This window comes from Callithrix jacchus, chromosome 3, assembly GCF_049354715.1.
Source record: "Callithrix jacchus isolate 240 chromosome 3, calJac240_pri, whole genome shotgun sequence".
Lineage (NCBI taxonomy): Eukaryota > Metazoa > Chordata > Mammalia > Primates > Cebidae > Callithrix > Callithrix jacchus.
In genome coordinates, this window is record NC_133504.1 from 172,171,907 (window position 1) to 172,193,886 (window position 21,980).

A 21,980-nucleotide genomic window follows, 5' to 3' on the forward strand; every position below is an offset into this window, starting at 1 on the left:
TGCCATGGGAGATTATAAAGTAGTCAGTCCATCATGGAATGGAGAGATGGACTCTTCATTTCTAGCCTCTATAAGGAAGAATTTACCACCAGGAGCCTTTGAAGATACAACCTTTTTTGACTACAATTTATTAGTCTTCAGAGAAAGTTTATAATTTTTAGAAAACTATCAAAGGGGGTCACCATCTCAAAGGTGACAAAACACTGCACTAGACTATATTTTTGGAGTATGTTAAACTAATTCCTTAGGTTTTTAGGGGAAAAAAATCTGATGATGTATTTACATATAATATATCCAGTATAGAGTCACTTCTACATTATTAGAATTTTTTTAGAATTGAATGGAAGCTTTGGACTCCGTTGCCAGAAAATGCATACATGTTCATATCATTTTCATTCAATTTTATAATTTTTTGAGTGATTGAAGTCTAATCATGGGTTTGTACATGAGCTTATGCTGTGAAATATGATCATTTGGTAATTTTTCCCCATTGACTAAAAAGCCAGTATTTATAAGATGAAAGAAATAGAACATGTGGGAAAAAGGCTGGAGAGGATATGTATGTGTGGGCAGAGCACATATGAAGAGAAGCTGGTGAATGGGTAAAACATACAGTGAGGTAGAAGGAATAAGTTCTAATGTTCAATAGCAGAGCATTTGTCATTTCTCAGTGTTTAAAATATTTTGAGTCCTCTCTTCTGTCAATTTTTAAATACACAACACATGGTTGTTCACTATAGTCACCCTACTCTGTGATTGAACATTGGAACTTATTCCTTCTACCTCACTGTGTGTTTTACCCATTCACCAGCCTCTCTTCATATGTGCCCTGCCCACACATACACACCCGCTCCACTAGAGTCACCCTAATAAGAACTTACTAGGGTTCTAATGTTCCGCTATTGACCATTAGAACTTATTGCCTTTAGTGGAGATGAATTTTAGATGCTTCCCCTGACCCAACTTGATATTTGCTTTAGAAAGATTTTCTTCTCAATTTGGAATCTAGTAGAAACAGCAGCAGTAACGACTTCCATTGATGAAATAGCCCCTGTAGACAAGACTTTCCAATGTGTTTCATATACATTTCTCCCATTTAATTCTCAGAAGAATTTTATTGGGTCTAATTGTGGGTTTATTTATTGGTCCATTAGGTAGACATTATTAGCTTCCTTTACGGGAAAATTGAGGCTTAGACATTTTCAATGACTTGGCCAAAATCATGAGCAGTAAGTGAAAGAGCTGGCTTAGAAAGCACAGATGGCCTGAGTCAGTATTGAATAGGACCTGGGCAGGGAAGGAGAGAGTGAAGAAAATGGGGAAGGAAAGAAGATGGGACAGAAAGTGATTCAGACACAGGCAGGAAGAAGATAGTCCTCCTCTTTCCAAGGTGTCCAATACTAGAATGATTGCCCATGCAATCTATATCCTGAATGAGGCATGCTTAGAAATAAAAAGGAGGGCAGCTGGGCATGGTGGCTCATACTTGTAATCCCAGCACTTTGGGAGGCCAAGGCGGGCAGATCATGAGGTCAGGAGATTGAGGCCATCCTGGCCAACATCATGAAATCCAATCTCTACTTAAAAAAAAAAATTACAAAAAATTAGGCTGGCATGCTTGTGGGCACCTGTAATCTCAGCTACTGGGGATGCTGAGGCAGGAGAATTGCTTGAACCTGGGAGATGGAGGTTGCAGTGAGCTGAGATCATGCCACCACACTCCAGCTTGGCGACAGAGCAAGACTCCGTCTAAAAAAAACAAAAACATAAACATAAAAAAAGGAGGGATTCTAAGTTGACTAATGGCTGCTATGACCAAATTAAAAAAAAAAAAATCTCTGAATGGAAAATTTACTTACTTTTAAATCCCACACAGTAGCACTTCTCCATAGCATTGGTCCCTGCTATAGGTGCCGGAGTAAACATGGAAATGAATCTGTGTTTCTGCAGCAATATAAAAATAGAGATTCTAGGCTATCTCAGGAGAAAGGTATGGGGAGAGCTTATCTAGAAAGAAGAAGTCACAAGAGAGGTGACATTTCCTAAGAACTTTTGTGAGAATAATCCATCTGTTCTCACTGGCTATGGGGTAATCTTCAAGATGTGCCTGAATGCCCAGGAGATAAGCAGCCCTTTGCCAAAGGCAAAATTATAAAATATTGAAAAGATACTTCTGAGCTAGTGAAAGATAGGAAGGAAGTTCCCCACCCCTCATCCCATCTCTCTAGTACACAAGGAGACACTGTATGGAACCAATAATAGTAGACTGAACCCAGCTTACTAGAAAGCCAGTTCATTTTGCTTTACTTACCATAAAGGCAGCTCTTTCTTGGTAAATTTCCTAAATAAAGTATGGTATCTAGGACCCAATATAAAGTGATCATATTCTTTAAAAATATTTTAGAATGGAAAGAATATTATTCTGTAATATTTATTCTTGTTTGAAACAAGTGTGTTATGTTTTGTTTTGAAAACTTTTAAAATAGAGGTTTATCTATTGTAATTTTAGTAGCTCTAATAGTAGAGAATGGAAACTTTTGGGGCTGTAGAAAAGGCAGAGAGGATTTTGATGTTCCATAATGCTTCAGAGCATAGGGAAATAATGGAACACATTTAAGATGTGATATTTATGCTGCAGTGAATACAGGTCAGTTACTGACCAGCCTCAGTTTCCCTATCCTTTTTGAAGGATAATAAAACCTACTTAAGAAGTTTCCTGTGAATATTAGTTCATATAGTTCAGGAAAATCTCTCATTCTGGTGCCTTTCCCATAGAGAATAAATAGATATCACTGGTATTTTGAAGTCCTGGAACTTCTCAGGGAAATGCACATCATAGGGTCATTACTTTCCTGTTTGTCTGTATGATACTTTTCTGCCAAAATAATATGAAAGTGACAGAAGAAATCCAATTAAAATTTGCCTATATATTTTATCTCTTAAATCAGTTTTTCATGAAGTACGAAAATGTTTTATATTTTTATACATTTTAGTTTTATATTCTAAATATTTGTATTGTGGGAACTTCCATTTGGTTGCCATTTCCTTTTTCTTATAGCATCTCTTCTCTCCTGCATTCAAGAAAGCAGGTTGCAATGTTATACAAATGAAATATACTCCTATAGAGAATGTAGCTTTATTTCATAAAAATAGAAGCATCTGGTCGGGCATGGTGGCTCATGTCTGTAATCCCAGGACTTTGGGAGGCCTAGGGGGATGGATCATGCAGTCAGTAGATCGAGACCATCCTGACTAACACAGTGAAACCCCATCTTTACTAAAAATACAAAAATTAGCCAGGCATGGTAGCACGCGCCTGGAGTCCCAGCTACTCGGGAGGCTGAGGCAGGATAATCGCTTGAACCCGGGAGGTGGAGATTGCAGTGACCTGAGATCATGGCACTACACTCCAGCCTGAGTGAGAGAACGAGACTCCATCTCAAAAAAAAAAAAAGGATCATATTATGTACATGTCTCCTTAACTCGCTTTTTTACTTAATTATAGGTAGTATACATGCCTCTAAGTTAATGACATTAACCTATAGAAAAGATAAAGCTTTATGTTGTGAGGATATGTCTACAGGGCTGCTTATTGCAGTATTGTTTGAAATAGCAGGACAACTGAAAACATCCTAAAAGTTTATCAATAGGGGTAGGGATGAATAAACAGAAGTAGATCTACATTACAAGGTATTCTTGGACTAGTTTAATACTATTTAGAATTCTATCTATAGATTTCTTTGAGTTGGAAAATAAAACAGATGTTATTTAATATAATACCTTCATTTTACGCATCAGGAGACTGAAACCTGAAGCAATTTGCCCAACTTTAGTTCTTGAGAGAGCCAGACACAAGCCTGACTCAGTCCAGGGCTCATTCCACTGCCTCCCCCTCCAGGCGCATGTTGGCTAGAGAGTTCACATGGATATGAATTTGCCGCATCCATTTAGAAAAGCTTTTAGTACAACATCTTCTGCAGTGAGTACTGGAGAGTGTGTAACATGAAAACTGCATTAGGTGGTTTTTGGTTACAGTACGTAGTTAGTACCACCTGTTGTCATGCATTTGTTCCCTGACTGATTTTCCTGGAGGAGGTCAAAGTCCTGTATTACTTTGCTATGCACCACGATGGCAGAGTCCTGAATATTTAATCACGCTTCTCTGATGAGAAGGGGGTATGGCAGCAAGTTCCAGGGGAGCATGTGCAGTGTGATCGTCCTCAGACTGCTGTTTGGAAATGAATCCTTAGGACACACTCAAGGTCGTTCAAAAGGCACTGAGGCTTTCTGAGCCAAGCTTTGCCTTTACCTAGTAGAAACTGAATTTAGATTTGTAGGATGAACTACTAAAGAGGTATTTATCTTCCATATAATCGAATATTTTGCCTTATTTAAAGTCAAAACAAGAATATATAATTTGGGGAAAATGACAGCAGTTATGTCTTGTTGCTGTTCTATTGCTACATTTTCCAGCATGGCATGCCAACGTGTGCCCTCCTATCCGATTTAATTTAAAACTTGCATGTGCTGGCAGCTCTGGCGGTTATCATTATATGATGTCAGGAATTATTAGCTGGTGGACCAGAATATGTGCTTCTCTTTTGGCATTTGGCCTCTGGCATTAGTGTAGTTGTACAAGCGTCAGTGGATATTTTAGCACAAAAGGGATTACTCACACGAAAGGGAATTATAACCTGCTATAGACAAGACATCACTGAGTAAATGTGTTTTTATGATTCTCTAATGCCATTGCCTCTACTATTTCTATGTGTTTACATAAGTAACAGAATCTTTTTTACTGAACAAATCAAGAATACTTCTGTTTTAATATCACCCTTTTTCATAATCTTTAGACTTTTTTTTGTTGATCTCAACTTTTAAAAAAAATTTATTTGCATCTTCTCTTTCTTAAAAACTAGTATATGTTTATGATAAAGAAATAGCATAAGACAGTTCACTGTCAAGTGAAAAATAGGGCAATGCCATTTATAACTGAGACAATGTGACAACAGCCTGTAGGGCATCTCTGTCTCCTTCAGGTATTCTGTCCATATTCAGTTTAATGGCTATGTCTTCAGGAATGATATCAACATGTGACCTTCAACATTGACCTTTCTTCTGAATGCTAAATCATCATTTCTAAATACTCAGTTTGTATCTTAACATCATCTGAAACTCAGCTTCCAACCTCTACCTGATAAGCAGAAACTCGATAAAGGCATACTGAGTCAACTCATCATCTGTATATGTTGGGTGGGGGTTAAGGGAAGGTCAGCACACGTATTGTTCTTTTTACTTCTTTTTCTATTATGCTGTTGTCCTTCACTTAGTTATTCCAGACTCACAATTGTCTTCTTGGGGATCTCACCTCACAAGCGAATGAGACAGAAAGTTTTGTGCCTCTCCCTTAAAAATTATACACAGGCCAGGCACAGTGGCTTACGCCCATAATCCTAGCACTTTTGGAGGCTGAGGTGGGCAGATCATGAGGTCAGGAGTTAGAGACTAGTCTGGCCAACATGGTGAAACCCCATCTCTTAAATAATACAAAAATTAGTTGGGTGCAGTGATGCACGACTGTAATCCCAGATACTTGGGAGGCTGATGCAAGAGAATCGTTTGAACCTGAGAAGCAGAGGTTGCAGTGAGCCGAGGTCGTGTCACTGCACCGCAGCCTGGGAGACAGGGTGAGACTCCATCTCAAAAAAAAGAATTATATATATATATAATTTTTTATGTGTGTATATATATATGTGTACACACAGACAAATATTTTTAGAGTTCAGCTTGCTGATATTTATATTAGTCTAATAGTATATGTAACATAATTTAAAAAATACTAATCTGCAGAAAAATTAAAGGAAGGGGAGAAAATAGCTTGCTGAATTCAAAAGTTTAAATCACATATGCGGCCTAATTGTTTTAAAATATTAGTTAACTGTCTAATCTATGAAATACTGTAAAAAAGTAGTGTTACTGAATCTGTGTCAGTCCATTAGGTTACAATGGACACCGCAGGATTGCTTGCGGTTGATGACTTTTGTTCAAGCCAAATGAGCAACCTGATTGTTTTAAAGCTGCCTATTGATTGTCTTTGATGTAACTGCAAATGAGGCTTTCTTGACTCGCTTGTGATTTGTTTTTAAATGGAAGGCTGGGAATGCATTACCAAGACCACATCCCAGCCTTTCAGTGACCTGCAGGTGGCTTTAGGCAGAAATATCTGGTAGGTTATTGGGATTCTGTAGTGCCAAAGTTTGTGTCATCTTCAGCTTGCTCTTTGGCTTTTCTTTGACTTCTCATTCCAAGATCGTATTTGGCTTACGTCACTTTGATTATCAAAAGTCTGTGTTTTTGAGAACTCAGGAGATACCAAATTTGTAAGATTCTTTGTCCCATACTCAGAAATTCTGTCTATATATTGGAGGCGGGGCCCACGAACTCTGAATTTTAAACAGGCATTCCAACTGGTTCTGGTGCAAATAGGCCAAACATGGTACTTTGAGAAAGATTGGGTAGCAGTGTGAATAAAATTAAGTGGTTAAGCTCCAGGGATCTCAATAAAGAAAAAAAAATGTTTATATATTAACACTTTAAAATGGTTATGTAATTGTAGGATACTATTTTAATACTTGCTATAACTACATGTGTTTTGTCAGGCAGGAGACTGCATGACTGTTTAATAGCTGAGAAAACTCATCTGAGTAAAGGTAAACAGTTTGAGTGAAGGTAAACAATTTGATATTATGTTTCAGTGTGAAATTAGAACCCCAGCTTCCTATTCTAACTGGCCCACCAAAGAGTGGAGGGAAAAAAGAATCTCTCGTAAGTTGATTTTGTGTGTGTGTGTGTGTGTGTGTGTCTGTGCGCGCGCTTTAGGACAATGTCAGCCTAATTTTATGGAATATTGGACTTGAAAACACGTCTCATCCTCTTTTCTCATAATCTGGGTATAAATCTATTCCTTTTTTCTTATAATGTGGATATAAATCTATTACTGGAAACTCAGCCCCCTAACCCTACTCACCCCTCAGTCTTTCCATTTTTGAAGTCATGGATGCTGACACAGAAACCAAATTCCAAGCCCATGATGCTGATCATATCTCCATTGACAGGACTCTCCAATGTATTTTTATTTTCTTTTAAGTATGATGTATGCATCTGTCTCTGACCCTCAGGGCTTTCCCTCAGCTAAACACATCTTCTCTCATCTCCCGTAACAACAATGAGGCCTTCAGACAGAGTTTTAGGTGAGTGAGCTCTCATCAGTGAAGCCTCAGCTCTACATGGTGCACATTTCCAATGGACCATTTGTCCAAAATATACACATATGTCATAGACAACTTTCCCTTACCTCTGAACACTCATGAATAACAAACAGTGGTTCTCCTTAAAAAGAAAACCAAACAAAGAAGAGCTCAGTCTCATCTTCCAGAAAAAATTTCACTTCTTTGGTCCTCTAGGATGTTTTGTTTTACTTTTTAAAGCTCATAATTTGTATTTAGTAGATACGTCTATCAATCTATTTACATGTAAATATTCACATTATCATATTCATTTAATACCAAGGTGATACAGAATCCTCGTAGCTCTCAGTGGTTTAGTCTCCATTGTGTGATATTAGATTATGACAGGAAACCTCAATAATTGCATTGTTTAAGTATTACCTAAAATATGTATCATATGCTTTGTGTTTGATTCAGACCTAGGTACACTAAAGGAGGTCTTCTCATGCCAGGAGGGTTGATTTTGACTTGCTTTGTATTCACAGAGCTTTAACCAAAGTTGGTGCAAATGTTGGTAATGTCATGGCAGACTCTTTGCTCACTGAAGTAGGGAAACAGCTTCTGGAATAATAATGGACTTGGCATTGGGGAATTCCTCTCTAATGGACACTAGCTAGGCAGATATTTTATCAAGACCCACTTTCAAAACCTGTGACTTTGCGGCAAGCTCTGCTCTGCTTCTCTTTGCAACCCCATGGTGTGCTATTTTTATGCTGCACATGTTTAATTTTGCAACTTGTGACAATTTGAAAGACATAACAATGTCTATTCCCACTGAGATACACAGAGTACACCAAGAGGAGCAGTCTTTGCAAGAAAACTCCATCGTGGGAAGAGTCTTCTTGGGAATCACTACACTTTTTATTCCTTGAAGAGAAGCCAATCCTCTTCCCTTAATCAATCAGTCATATTTATTTTTCCATTCTAGGAAGCAAGGAGGATCATCTAAGTGCATTTAAGATTTCCTATACTTGGACTTTGGCCTTCTCTTAAAGAACTGCTCTGAAAAACATTTCCTCCAAAATGCAATTAGGAGAAATATATCTTGAAATGAGCCTACACTTCTGTGTCCTTCTGTAACTTATTTCACATGACCAGTAGTTGCTTGTGGAATCATCGCTCATCACAGAACCTTTTGTTCTTATCACATGATGAGCTGTTTGCATTTAAATTAAAATTTTCTGTAACTTTACTGTTAGTAATTTTAGTAGTCCCCTTACCATGTGCCCAAATTGGTTCATTTAGAAAGCTTTTAAGCCCTTATGAGTTGTTCACTTATATTTCTTTAAATGATTGTGGCTTTGCTCAAACATATCTGAAATATTAAAGGCATCTGTTATTATTGAACATGCCACCCTTAATTCTTGATGTTACTGCTAGTAGTAGTTATACCTAATTCACATTAGCTGATCATTAAAAGAACATTTTTGTTTTCTAATAACTCTGTGATATTTGTATAGTTCTCTTCCTAATTATATTTTGTGTTTTCCCAAGGATAGCATTAAACAACATTATTTTCCCTACACACTCCCCAACAATACATAGATACAGGCAGTGGGATCCTTGCACACATCCAACACAATTGGTGATTAGTAATTGCTTTCCCTGGAGAAAATATTGATAATACTGGTGCTCTAGACTTCGATGTGAAAAATGAATCCTCTAAAGAGTGCTGATTTTAAGAAGGTTTTCAAACAGATTGATTTGTGGAGTATTATCTGATTGTCCAGAGTCTATAGAAAGTTGCATATACAGAGAAAGTACCTGTGTGAACATTCCAGGTATTTACATTGTTCTCTTCTATACCACCTTCAAACTTTACTTAAACATCCTAACTTTCTCATAAGGACTATTGTTATTACTTTGCTTTACATGCCCTGCCATCCCTTCCCTCCATTTGGCATACTCAGTGCCTCTTTGCATATTCTGTTGTTTCTTTCCCTACTCCCCATTATAAGCTCCATGTGACACCAATTTTTGTCTGTTGGATTCACTCATGTATGTTCAGCACCTAAAACAGTAATGCATAGTAGGGGTCAAAAGGTATTTTTAAAATTTTATTTATTAAATTTTTCAATTAATTATTATTTGGAAATAATTGTAGATTAGCATGGAATTATAAGCAATAATACAGAGAGATGCAGTATACGATTTACTGTTTTCTGCAATGGCAACATCTTACAAAACTATAATAAAATATCACAACTCAAGTATCAGCATTGATACAATAAGGATACAGAAGACTTCATCACCCCAAAGATCTGCCATGTTGCACTTTCATAGCAAATCCACTTCCTTCCACCCCCTACCCTTTTCTTAAACCTTGGCATCCACTAATCTGTTCTCTACTTTTATAATTCTGTCATTTTAAGAATGTTATATGAATGGAATAATGTGGTATGTAATCTTTTGAGACTGGCATTTTCACTCAGTCTAATTCCCTTGAGATCCATCTAAATTGTGTCTATCAATAGTTCATTCCTTTTTATTGCTGTGTAGTATCGCCCGGTTTGGACATACACAATTTCTTTAACCATTCACCCATTAAAGGGTATCCAGGTTGTTTCCAGATTAAGACTATGACAAGTAAAAATGCTGTAAATATCCATGTACAAGTTTTTGTGTGAAAATAAATTTTTATTTCTCTGGAATAAAATGCTTAGGAGTACAGTTGCTGAGTATTGTAGCTGACATATGTTCAGAATTTTAAGATGCCACCACACTGTTTTCCTGAGTGACTGTACCATTTTACATTTTCACTGGCAATGTATGAGTGATCCAGCTTTTCTGTGTCCTTGCCAACAGTTGTTCTTGACACTATTTTTGTTTTATTTTAGCCATTCTAGTGGATGTGAAGTAATAACTCATTGTAGTATTAGTCTGCATTTCAATAATTAATAATGCTGTTAAATATGTTTTCATGTGCTTACCATCTGTTTTATCTTTTTGGTGAAATGTCTTGTCGTGTTTTTTGCTCATGTTCTAATTGTACTGTGTGCTTCTCTATCGTTGAATATTCAAAGTTTTTATATATTCTAGATACATATCATTTGTCAGATAAGTGGTTTGCAGGTATTTTCACTCTGTATGTTTTCTTCATTGTCTTGATAGGGTCTCTGATGAGTGAAAGTGTTAAACTTTGATGGCATCTAATTTATAATTTTTTCTTTTGTGGCTCATGTTTCTGGAATATATACTACTTGAAAAAATCTGTTTTACTAGCAATGAGCATTGTTAAGGACTCTGCCTAGCCCTAGATTCTGAATTTTTTTCTCTTTTTTTCCCTAAAACATTAACAGTTTTACATTTTACATTTAAGCCTGTGATGGATTGTGAGCTAAATTTTATGCAAGGTGTGAGGTCTTCACAAAGGTTGAGTTCTTGCCTATGGAAGTCCATTTGCTCCAGTATCACTTGTTGAAAGGCTATCTTTCCTCCATCGAATATCTGCTCTTGCATCTTTGTCAAAAATCAGGTGTGCATAATTGTGTACCTCAATTTCTGGGTTTTTCACTCTCTGTTCAACTGAACCATGTGCTCATCTGTTGCTCTAACCATCCCTCACAAACATGAGAGCTGGAGCCATATAAGTCTTAGAATCATTCTACCTGATTTCAAGACTTACTTTTGAAAATTGTGCTGGCTATTCTAGTTCCTTTGTACATCTATGTACATTTTTGAAAAATCTCATCTATATTAGAAACGTTTTGTTGGACTTTTGCTTGCAATGGCAGTAAACCTATATATCAATTTAGGAAAGAACTGACATCTTTACTATGTTTTATTTAAATCATCTGTTTTAAAAAAATCAGAGTTTTTGTAATTTTTAGCACAGAAATCTCATATATGTTTTGTTTGACACACACCGAAACATTTCATTTTTTTAGTCATTGTAAATTATATTGTATTTTAAATTTTAGTGCCCATATATTCATTGCTAGCACAACAGACTTTTTCAAGTAGTATAACTTATCCTGATATATTTCTAGTATCCTATGACATTTCTGAAGATAATCATTTGTTCTCGAAATTTTATTTTTGTATAGACCCCTTGGGTTTTCTATATAGAAAATTATCAGCAAATGGAAAGATTGTATTTACCTCTTTATAATCTCTATGTATTTCAGTTTCTTTTCTTACCTCATTGCACTGGCTAACACTTCTAGCATTATGTTCAATAACATTGGTTGAAGCACTTTTTTTTCTTGATTCTTATCTTTGGGTAAAAGCATCCATCCTTTCACCATTAAGCATAATGTTACTGGTAGGCTTTTTTAGGCATTCTTTATCAAATTGAAGTGGTTTCTCTATTCCTATTTCTTGTTTTTTTTTTTTTAATGAATAGATTTTGAATTTTGTCTTAAGCTTTTTTTTCTCATCAATGAATATAATCACGTGATTCTTTTTCCAATAATATGGCATAATACTTTGATTTTTAAATTATTGAACCAGGCTTGCATCCCCAGAATGAACTCTATCTGATTATGCAACATATTTCTTTTTTCCTTTTTTTTTTATTATACTCTAACTTCTGGGGTACATGTGCAGATTGTGCGGGTTTGTTACATAGGTATACACATGCCATGGTGGTGGTTTGCTGCATTATCACCCCGTTATCTACATTAGGTATTTCTCCTAATGCTATCCCTCCCCAAAGCTCTCACCCCCTGCTATTCCTCCCGTAGCCACCCACCCCGCAGACCCTGGTGTGTGATGTCCCCTTCTCTGCGTCCGAGTGCTCTCATTGTTCAACACCCACTAATAAATGAGGACATGCGGTGTTTGGTTTTCTGTTCTTGTGTCAGTTTGCTGAGAATGATGGTTTTCAGTTTCATCCATGTCTCTGCAAAGAATATGAACTAATCCTTTTTTATGGCTGCATAGTATTGCATGGTGTATATGTGTCACATTTTTTTTATCCAGTTTATCATTGGTGGACATTTGGGTCAGTTCCAAGTCTTTGCTATTGTGAACAGTGTCACAATAAACATACGTGTGCATATGTCTTTATAATAGAATGATTTATAATCTTTTGTATCTGTACCCAGTAATGGGATTGCTGGGTCAAATGGTATTTCTATTTCTATATCCTTGAGGAATCACCACACTGTCTTCCACAATGATTGAATTAAATTACACTCCTACCAACATATTTCTTTTCATAAGTTGCAATTTCTCTTTGATAATATTTTGTTAAGGATTTTGGAGTCCATACTTGTAAGAGATATTTGTCCGTACTTTACGTTTTCATGATGTTGTCTTTTTCTCGTTTCTGTGTCTTTTCAACAGTACATGCACAAAATGAATTATAAAGTATTAACTCCTGTCTATTTTCTGGAAGAGATTGGGAAGAATTAGTGTTAATTCTTCTTTACATGTTTGGTAGAATTCTCTGGTAAAACCAAGTGGTCTGAAGATTTTGTTTATGAAAAGTTTTATAAAGTGTAAATTAAATTTATTTATTTAAGAGGTATGAAGCTATTTAAATCATCTGTTTAAGCTTTAGTTAATAGTTTTAGTTTGCATTTTTTTAAGAAATTGTTCCATTTCATGTAATTCATGAAAATTATCTTGTAGGATTGTTTGTAGTATTCTTCTCTTATGGAATGAATATTCGTTTTTCCTGCTCACAAATTTATGTGGGAAGTCCTAACCTCCCAATGTGATTGTATTTGGAGGTGCAACTTTTGGAGGTCATTAGGTTTTGATAGGGTCATGAGGATAGTGTGCTCATGATAGAATTAGTGTCCTTATAAGAGGAGAAAGACACCAAATCTCTGTTTCTCCTTCATGTGAGGATGCAGAGAGAAGACCGCACTCTACAACCTATGAAGAGGGCCCTCACCAAAATCTGAATATTCTGGCACCTTGGTCTTGGGCTTCACAGTCTGCAGAATTTTGAGAAATATCTGTTTTTTTTTTTAGCTACCCAGAGTATGGTATTTTGTTGTGGCATCCTGCACTGACCAACGCATCTGTTATCCTTTTGACATTTGTGGGTTTTCTAATCATATCTCTTATTTTAAATAGTATTTTTAGTAGGCTGGGTGTGGGATTCACGCCTGTAATCCCAGCATTTTGGGAGGCCAGGGCAGGCAGATCACCTGAGGTAAGGAGTTTGAGACCAGCCTGGCCAACATGGTGAGACTACATCTCTACTAAAAGTACAAAAATTAGCCAGGCATGGTGGCAGGCACCTGTAATACCAGCTACTAGGGAGGCTGAGGCAGGAGAATCACTTGAACCCAGGAGGTAGAGGTTGCAGTGAGCCCAGATCATGCCACTGCATTCAGCCAGGGTGACAGAGAGAGACTCTGTCAAACAAAACAAAATAAAACAAAACAATAAAAAAGTATTTTTAAATGAATTAATTAAAACTTCCATCTTAATTTTTGAGTATATTATAAATATCTAAATTCTAATATATCTAAAGCAGAACTTTTGATTTTCTTAACATAGAAGACTACACATTGTATTAATTTGTGTTTATTTATATTTCAAAGTTTTAATTGGTAAATACTACTTTGCATATAGTTATGGGGTACACTATGATGCTTTGATATATGTGGTTATTCCAGAAAAATTGAATCAAGTTGATTAACAGTTTGATTACCTCACCTACTTATCATTCTGTGGTGAGAATGGTTAAAATCTACTCTTTTCTCAATTTTGAAAGATATGTAATTAGCAGCTATGGTCATCACACTGTACAATTGATCAGTAAAATGTATTCCTCCTGTTTAACTGAAATTTTATACCCTTTGAGCAACATTTTTCCTTTTTCTATCAGCCCTTCCCTCTCATCCTCTGGTAAATACCATTCTACTCTCTGTTTCTATGAGTTCAATTTTTCTAGATTCCACATATAGGTGAGATCATCCAATCTTTGTCTTTCTGTGCCTGGCTTCTTTAACTTAACATAACATCCTTGAGGTTCTTCCATATTGTCACAAATGACAGAATTTCCTAATTTTTATAAGGCTGTGTAGTATTCCAATGCATGTATATACCACATTTGTTTTTATCCATTCATTTATTGCTGAACACTTAGGTTGCTTTCGTATCTTGGCTGTTATGAATCATGATGAACATGGAAATGCAGATTTTTTTGACATATTTATTTCAATTTTTGGTATATATCCCCAGAAGTGGTTTTGACAGAGGAACCAAGAACATACCATGGGCAAAGGACAGTTTCTTCAACAGAAGGTGTTGGGAGACCTACATGCATCATTTTTATCTGTGAGATCTCTGGCAAAGAAAAGTTATCATAAAGATACAGTACTCATCATTTGTTATAAATCTTTAAAATAGCAATTTAATGGTGCTTTGCTTTGTTTAGCCATTGATTATATATATATATATATATATATATATATATATATATATATACACACACATATTTTTATTGTGTTTTTGGTTTTGTGAAGAACATGCAAGATTGTTGCATAGGTACATACATGGCAATGTGGTTTGCTGCTTTTCTAGCCATTGAATTTTTAAACTCAGCTTTATTGAGATATAATTTATATAAAATAAAATAATTGCTTTTTCATATTAAGAAAAAAAAAGGTGTTGGGAAAACTGGATAACCGCATGAAGAAGTATGAAACTAGCCCTTTATCTCACATTGTGTACAAAAACATTAAATCAAAATAGATTAAAGACTTAAATGTAAATCTGAAACTGTGTGACACTACTGAAATATAGGGGAAAAGCTTCAGGACATTGGTATGGACAATGATTTCTCATATAGGACCCCAAAAGCACAGGCAACAAAAGCAAAAATAGAGAAATGAAATTACACCAAAATAAAAAGCTTCTACACAACACAACAGCAACAACAAAAACAACAATAACAGCAACAAAACACTGAAAAGATAACCCACAGTTTGGAGAAAATATTTGCAACCATACGTCTGATAAGGGGTAATATCCAAAATATGTGAGAAAATCAAACAGCTCAATGGCAAGAAAACAAATAACCTGATTTTAAAAATGAGCAAAGAACCCGAACAGGCATTTCTCAAAAGAAGACATAGAAATGACCCACAGGTTCCTGAAAAAACATTCAACAGTCCTAATCATCAGGGAAATGCAAATTAACATCACAGTGATCTTGATCACTGACCATCTGTTATAATGACTATTAGCCAAAAGACAAAAGATAACAAGTCTTGTAATGAGGCAGAGAAAAGGGAACCTGGTTATACTGTTATTGAGAATGTAAATGATAATAGTACAGCTATTTTAGAAAACAGTGTGGACGATCTCAAAAAACTCAGAATTATCATATAATCCAGCAATCCCATAGCATTTCTGTCATCAACTCATTAAATTTACCCATTCAGTTATTCATGTCCCAAACTAACTCATCCTTAATTCTTTGCTTTCCCTCATGTCCCTATTCAATATACCAAAGTGTACTGATTCTGTTTTCAATTATATCCAGAAACTGACTAGCTGTATTTCCACTCCAGGCCATACCACCATTGTTTCACACATGGACCACTGTGATGTCCCTCACATGTGTTTCTTCTTCTACTCTTGCTCCCTAGCAATTCATCCTTTACATAGCAGACAGATCACACAAAGTCTCCTATTCCCTAGAGTGGCTTCCTGGCAAATACACTGAAATCTAAATCCCTTACTTCACATACTGTAGCCCCTGACTTTATCCATGAAAATGCCTCCCAGAAGTCTCTCCTGGCTCAGTATGTTTCAGCAGCCACACCCTTCTTTCTATTCCTTGAGGATGCCAAGCTCATTACAAGCTTGGGGTATTTGCACAAGCTGTTTCCTCCAGCCAAGATGCCCTTTTCCCTAAACATCTCACGGTCAGTTCCTTCTTGTAATTCAAACTCGACCTTAACTTCTTTTCTTAGAGATCTCTTTCCTGACCTATCAACCTATCACTTCCTGTTCTAGCAGCCTGGTTTTAATGTTCTCTCCTGGTTCAACAGCACTTACTCATATGGGATATGTTCTTATTTTTTACTTGGTAATTTGATGTTTTCTTTGTTGAGGTGTAAGCTGCATGAGAACAGAGGCTTTACCTTTCTCAGTTACTATTGTGTTCCCAGCACGTAGAACCCTGTCTGGAACATAATAGGTGCTTGGCACATAACTGCTAGATCTATGAATCAAAGTGCTGTGTGTAAGGTTGCCCATACCCTGTCTCATCTTACCCTTCAAGAAGGAAGTAATATGTACATTCTATTCCCACTTTTGTAGATAAGGAAATGGGGTGTTCAAGAAATACTGTGTATTTCTTCTGCCTATTTCAAACTTAGGGATGCCATCACTCATGGAAAATGTGTAGGAGCAAGAACTTCATAAAAGGATATTGCTGATCACTGTGTATAGGTCTGTTTATATCTTAAATCCATTCGATTAAAGTTCTGAAAATTCCTAGAAATCATGCTTTGTTATTCAATTTAAATAGTTAGAATGGTTAGACCACTGAGACTGGTGGAAATGGGTAACAGTTCAAGAAGAGAATGAGTTTCCATTTAATGTGATTCAGTCTATCATTCCAGGAGGGCTTCTTTCTTAAGTGTAGAAGAACATCATTTCATATGTAGTATTGTTGGGAAATATCGGTTTTAACTAGAATTGTTGCAACAGTCAGAAAAAGGAGCCAAAAGGTTTGTCTAGGTATTTAAAATATGGCCCCATCTGTGCTAAATCTCACAAATATTTTACAGAACAAACAAAAAATAAGCAGAAACTCTAGGAGTATAAATTAAGAGTGTAGAAAAATCCTAAAAACTGCATAAGACACTCAAGAATTCAGGAAAATCACTTTTTCAGAAAAGGCAACCCTATAGTTTTCTGGCTTCCACAGCAACTACCTCTATCTTAATGTCTTAAAAGAAAGGTCCTTTGTGAAAATTGCAAATCCTTGACATTGTTCTCACTACTAACTTTAAAAAACGTCAATTGCTAAGGAGATGGTTGTGTTTGCTTTTTGAAATATGAAGAAACTGAGGCACATCTTTCTCTTAGGACAGTGCAGCAAATTAGTTTTGGAGCTCTGTTGCCTGGAGGCAAGGCAAAGGGCTTAAGATTTGTGGTTTCTAGGCTACTGTGTTTTAAAGGAGACAATTACCTATCCTAATTTCCAAATACCTGAGCCCGCCCTGTGCAGAAAATGTAGCCAGTGGTAAGAAACAGCTTGTTTTCTACTTCTAAGCCCATGAAGAAGAATATGTTTGTCTGTGACAAAATAGCATTGTCCCCATTTGGTGGTGAATCTTCAACTCTGTTTAGAATCCGGGTCAACTTCTCAAATGAGCCTTTCCTTTCCCCCATTTAGGCTTCCTGAATCTGATTAACACTGTGTCAGGGAGTTGTCTGATGTCTGACCTTGAGCAGCATGCTTCCCTCTCCCCACCTCTTCTTTCTGGGAATCATTTTATACAGCCTCAGGCCCTGAGATTCCTCCCCAGCAGGCTGGATTGCACTCACAGGTTCCCTTTATTGGTATCCAAAGGGTTCCAGACCCAGTGACCTGTCATCTGTCTTCTCACCTGCTTACATGCTGATTCACTGATGAGCTGGCATTGCAGGCCCCGCCTCCCTCTGAATGGTCTGTGAGATTGCAACTGCTTCTGGAGAGGGGATGCCGAGCCGAACCAGAGCTGGGTTACTACAAGTGTAAACCGGCAGCCTATCTGTTGCCACAGAAGAACTTGGCCACCACACTGAGTAGCCGTGTTTTCTCACCTCCCAGTTACTGTTGTAGCTGTATCTGGCTTCTCTAGCATTTTAAAGGAATTTCTGATTGAGGCACTAACAGCTAATTCCACAGGAGTTGTAAGGCAGCCTGTGCATGAACTGAGACAGAAGTTTCTCCTCAGAGACTGTCTTTTTTATTATTATTATTATTATTGGCAAAGACTTCTGGCTCTCCTCAGAGGAATACCTTGTTGCTTAAGATGAGTGGCTGTAGAAAGCGGTGTAAACGTGAAATATTGAAATTTGCCCAGTACCTTCTCAGACTATTAACAGGTTCTCTTCATACAGGTAATGACTTTTTTTTTTTTTTTAATAGAGGCTAGTAGAGCGTGGTAATGAAGTTGACATGGAATAGGAAAGGCTCACTGTTTCTTTGCTGTGATTATTTTTAATGTTGTCAATAAAATGTAATTGTGAATATTTGCTGAGATTTATGTTTCTAAAAATGTGTGCAGTGCAGCTCTTTTGGGGGTAGAACTGAATTCTGTGGATGTATTTTTTTTTTTTTATGTCTTCAAGGCAGTGTTGCTGGTAAATTTCAGGAAACAGTATCTGCAGAGTAGAAAGATTTTTTTTTTTTAATACATGATTGTGCAAAGGGTTTTTCTCTTCTTTCCTGCTTGCTGCAGTTGACTGGAAAAGCACACAGATTTTCTTCCTGTAGGTATTTAGAAATTCTCTGGAACTCTTTGATTATTATAATCCATAGATTATTTTCTGTGTTTGATCATGGGGCTTGGCAGTGAAAGAGTTAAGGACATTTCCTTTGGATCTGTGAGTTCCTTGCAAAATGTGAGCAAAATCTGAAAACAGTTGAAGAGTAATATGTCCATGCGAGGTTTGATATTTGTTTCATTGCAGTGAATTTCAATGTTTTAAAATTTCCACTATTGAAATAGAAACTCTATTTAAATCTAAGTGTTGATAGCAAGAAAATATTTTTATGATCTTCCAAAATTATGAGGCTAAACCAACAGTTTTGTTTCCCATGAAATTCCTAGGCAATGCCGTCATTAAGTTAGTGACAGGTGGGACCAAAATTACTTGACACTGATAATATATATATTTTTAATAGACCATCAAACATCTGAGAGACAAACCTTGGTCAATAGAACTCCACACTTTGATTCTGGTCATAAAGAACTGTTGTGAGCTTTATTTTTCAAATATTGACCTATATTTGTTTTCTTTAAATAAAGAGAAAAGAGTTAGTAAAGAAACACACACTGTAAGTAAGTAAGGATGATGTGCCATTTATGATATGTCACATCTGAAAATGAATAAGAGGTGATCTTTTGCTGATATAAGGCTGAGAGATGAATTTGAGCAACACTTTACCTAAGAAAGTCAAGTCTTGATGATAATTAATAAAATTGCATATATAATTATGTTAGTGTGATAAGGGGAAACCATTTTAAGAGAATAACTGACAAATGATTTCAGAGAGCATTATGAAATATTAACAGATATTAAAAGGATTGTTAATATCATAATGTTAATTTCCTGTTACTGTCCACATTTTAATCTTTAGGTAGTGCAAATTGTGGTGACTTTGGATACTTTTTAAGGCATAATCATTGAGAGTCTGTTTCTGACTTTTGCCAGCTCGGAGCTCTAATGTGTTTCTCACGCAGTCTTCACCTTTAGATTACAAACGTTTAGTCCTGTCTATTTGACTTTCACAGTGCCTTCTTATTAGCTTTAAAACATTCAAGTGAGGATGATGTGCCATTTATGATATCATGTCACATTTGACAGTGAGCAAGAGGTGATCTTTTACCTTGCCATGAAATTGGAGACATATTTTATAAAAGAAAGATTTCCATGAGGTTTCTATAGTTGTCTGTTTCTCTCTGCTAGGGAAAATTTAAGGTTCTACCTGTTTCTTACTGGATTTAGGTGCAGTTTTCTGCCTGTCTAGCTTATTCTGTTTATGGATAGTATTTTTAAACTTTTTATTTCAAAGAATTTTATGAAAATGGTAAGTGGTTGTGAAGCTGTAAACCATAAATATTAATTCCAAAATACAGTGGTTGGTACTTTATCAGTGGATGATGGTACTTTATAATATGAAATTATGGAAAGCTAGTATAGCAGCAATGTTTTAAGCTTTATTCATTGCATATTTAGAAATCACTGTAGGTGGGATCACTTTTTTCTTTCTGAATCACAGGAGAAAAAAAATAGAAGCATAGAACTTTGAGAACAAGGACTGACAGATTATCATAAAGTAGTAACATAGATTTATGACCCGAGAAATATGATTGCTGCAACTTGTTTCTTGTAAAAATTCTTTTCAGCTCAGTCTCTAATACTAAATTGTGTGATATCCAACCAGAATCTTTATAACTGCTCAAAATGCTACTTGGAAAGCCAATTTATGCATTTACTAGATGGTGTGATAATATACACCATTCATATTGTGAATTCTAATGTAAAACTCATTAGGACACTTTCAAGTCCCTTAGCTAGTAATTAATGAAGAAGTAGGAAACAAGAGTTGAATTAGCTTTAAGAATTTGCTTTAAAGTTGGATGTGCAGGCAGCTGCTAATTGTATCCTGAACAATCAGCATATGTCTTGGTAGCTATCAAAAATTTAAAACAACACGACATGTCTTAGATGATCTTTTTCTTTTTACCAACAAGCCCTTTATTTATTTTTTTATTTTTATTTTTTGGTCAATGGTGTTATCTGAGGAAATAGTGATTTTGTTTTATATTAAAACAGGTTAATTCTGAAATATGCAATTTTATTTTTGGCAGCTGCTTCTCATTTGATACCAAAATGGGCCATTTATATAAACACAGAACATTGGAATTGCAGAGGAATTTTTATGAATTCAAACTTTCCTTCAATTTGTCTTATTAGTGTTGCAACAAGGTAGAGGAAAGCAATTTCCTTTTGTGAAAGCTTTGCATGTAAGTTTTGGCAATGCCTAGGATTGCTTACAAATTAAAAATTTAATTTAATTTCTAAAATAATTTTTTCAGTGAGTAAAAATTCAAAGGTAAAGATTTGTCCAGCTAAAATAAGATACATCTCTTTTCCCAGAAACTTTCTACGTATTTTTTGTCGTGGCAAATCACTTCTTAAAGAGTGTATTTTACAAACATATATACTGGCTATATTTATCATAAAAACATACACATTTTAAAAGTTTCTTTGTTATGTATAATAAACCACAGAAATCCATATGCAAATATTACAAGTTAATGGCTTCAGTTCATTGTACGATCAATTATCCTAATTTCTTCTCAGTTTGAGACCTGCCTCTTTATGTAGCATATTATATTCAAGTCTAGATGGGGCTCATGCTATCCAATATATTCTTGTACATTTAAATAAATTGAGATGGGTCTTAGGATTGCTCCAAGAATATGACACTTATATCAATGAGCAATTTGTGTATCATAGGAACCCAGACAACACACTATCATATAAATTCTGCCCGTTGAGAAGGGTGAATGTTATTGATGATATTGTATTTCAAACTGTTTCTCCTTTATGTATAAAATTTACTATCGTTATGTTTTAAAATTTAATATCGTTACTTACTTGAAGGCTGTTTTGACATTTTTGAATATTCTGTACATTGTTTTCTCAAAAAATCAAGACCTGAACACATTTTTCATTTGGGGAATTAGCAAAAATTCCCCAAACATATGTCTGAGGTGAATATTGCCTGGAGTCCTGTTTCAGACTTCAGGTCTGCAAGTTATTGGTATGTCCAAGTTCAATTCTTCACCTAAGGGAAGAAAAAGCAATTTAAACCTAAAAACCCTATGAAACAATGAATTGCTGTTTAACTAGTGGGTTAAGGTATTTCAAATTTCATGAAATTATATTATTAAAAGCAGGAGATAAGAATTCATCATTTCATCAAGTAGAGCGTTTTAGATTAAAGGAGGAGAGAGACAGAGAGATGGTGCACATTTGTTTCGCAAGTTTTCA

At 35.8% G+C, this 21,980-nt stretch overlaps 1 protein-coding gene across 4 annotated transcripts in view; it reads left to right on the forward strand.

Moving 5' to 3' along the window:
- Positions 1–21,980, forward strand: part of KCNIP4 (potassium voltage-gated channel interacting protein 4) — a 1,202,281-nt gene that overhangs the window by 232,450 nt on the left and 947,851 nt on the right. Inside the window, exon 1 of one of the 4 annotated variants that reach the window (XM_078367428.1) lies at positions 17,884–18,314. The exons of the other annotated variants lie outside the window; for them this stretch is intronic. Coding sequence (XP_078223554.1) covers positions 18,227–18,314 — 88 coding nt within the window. The 5' untranslated portion in view covers positions 17,884–18,226. Of the gene's footprint in view, positions 1–17,883; positions 18,315–21,980 lie in introns of those variants that run through there. 4 annotated transcript variants of the gene reach the window in all.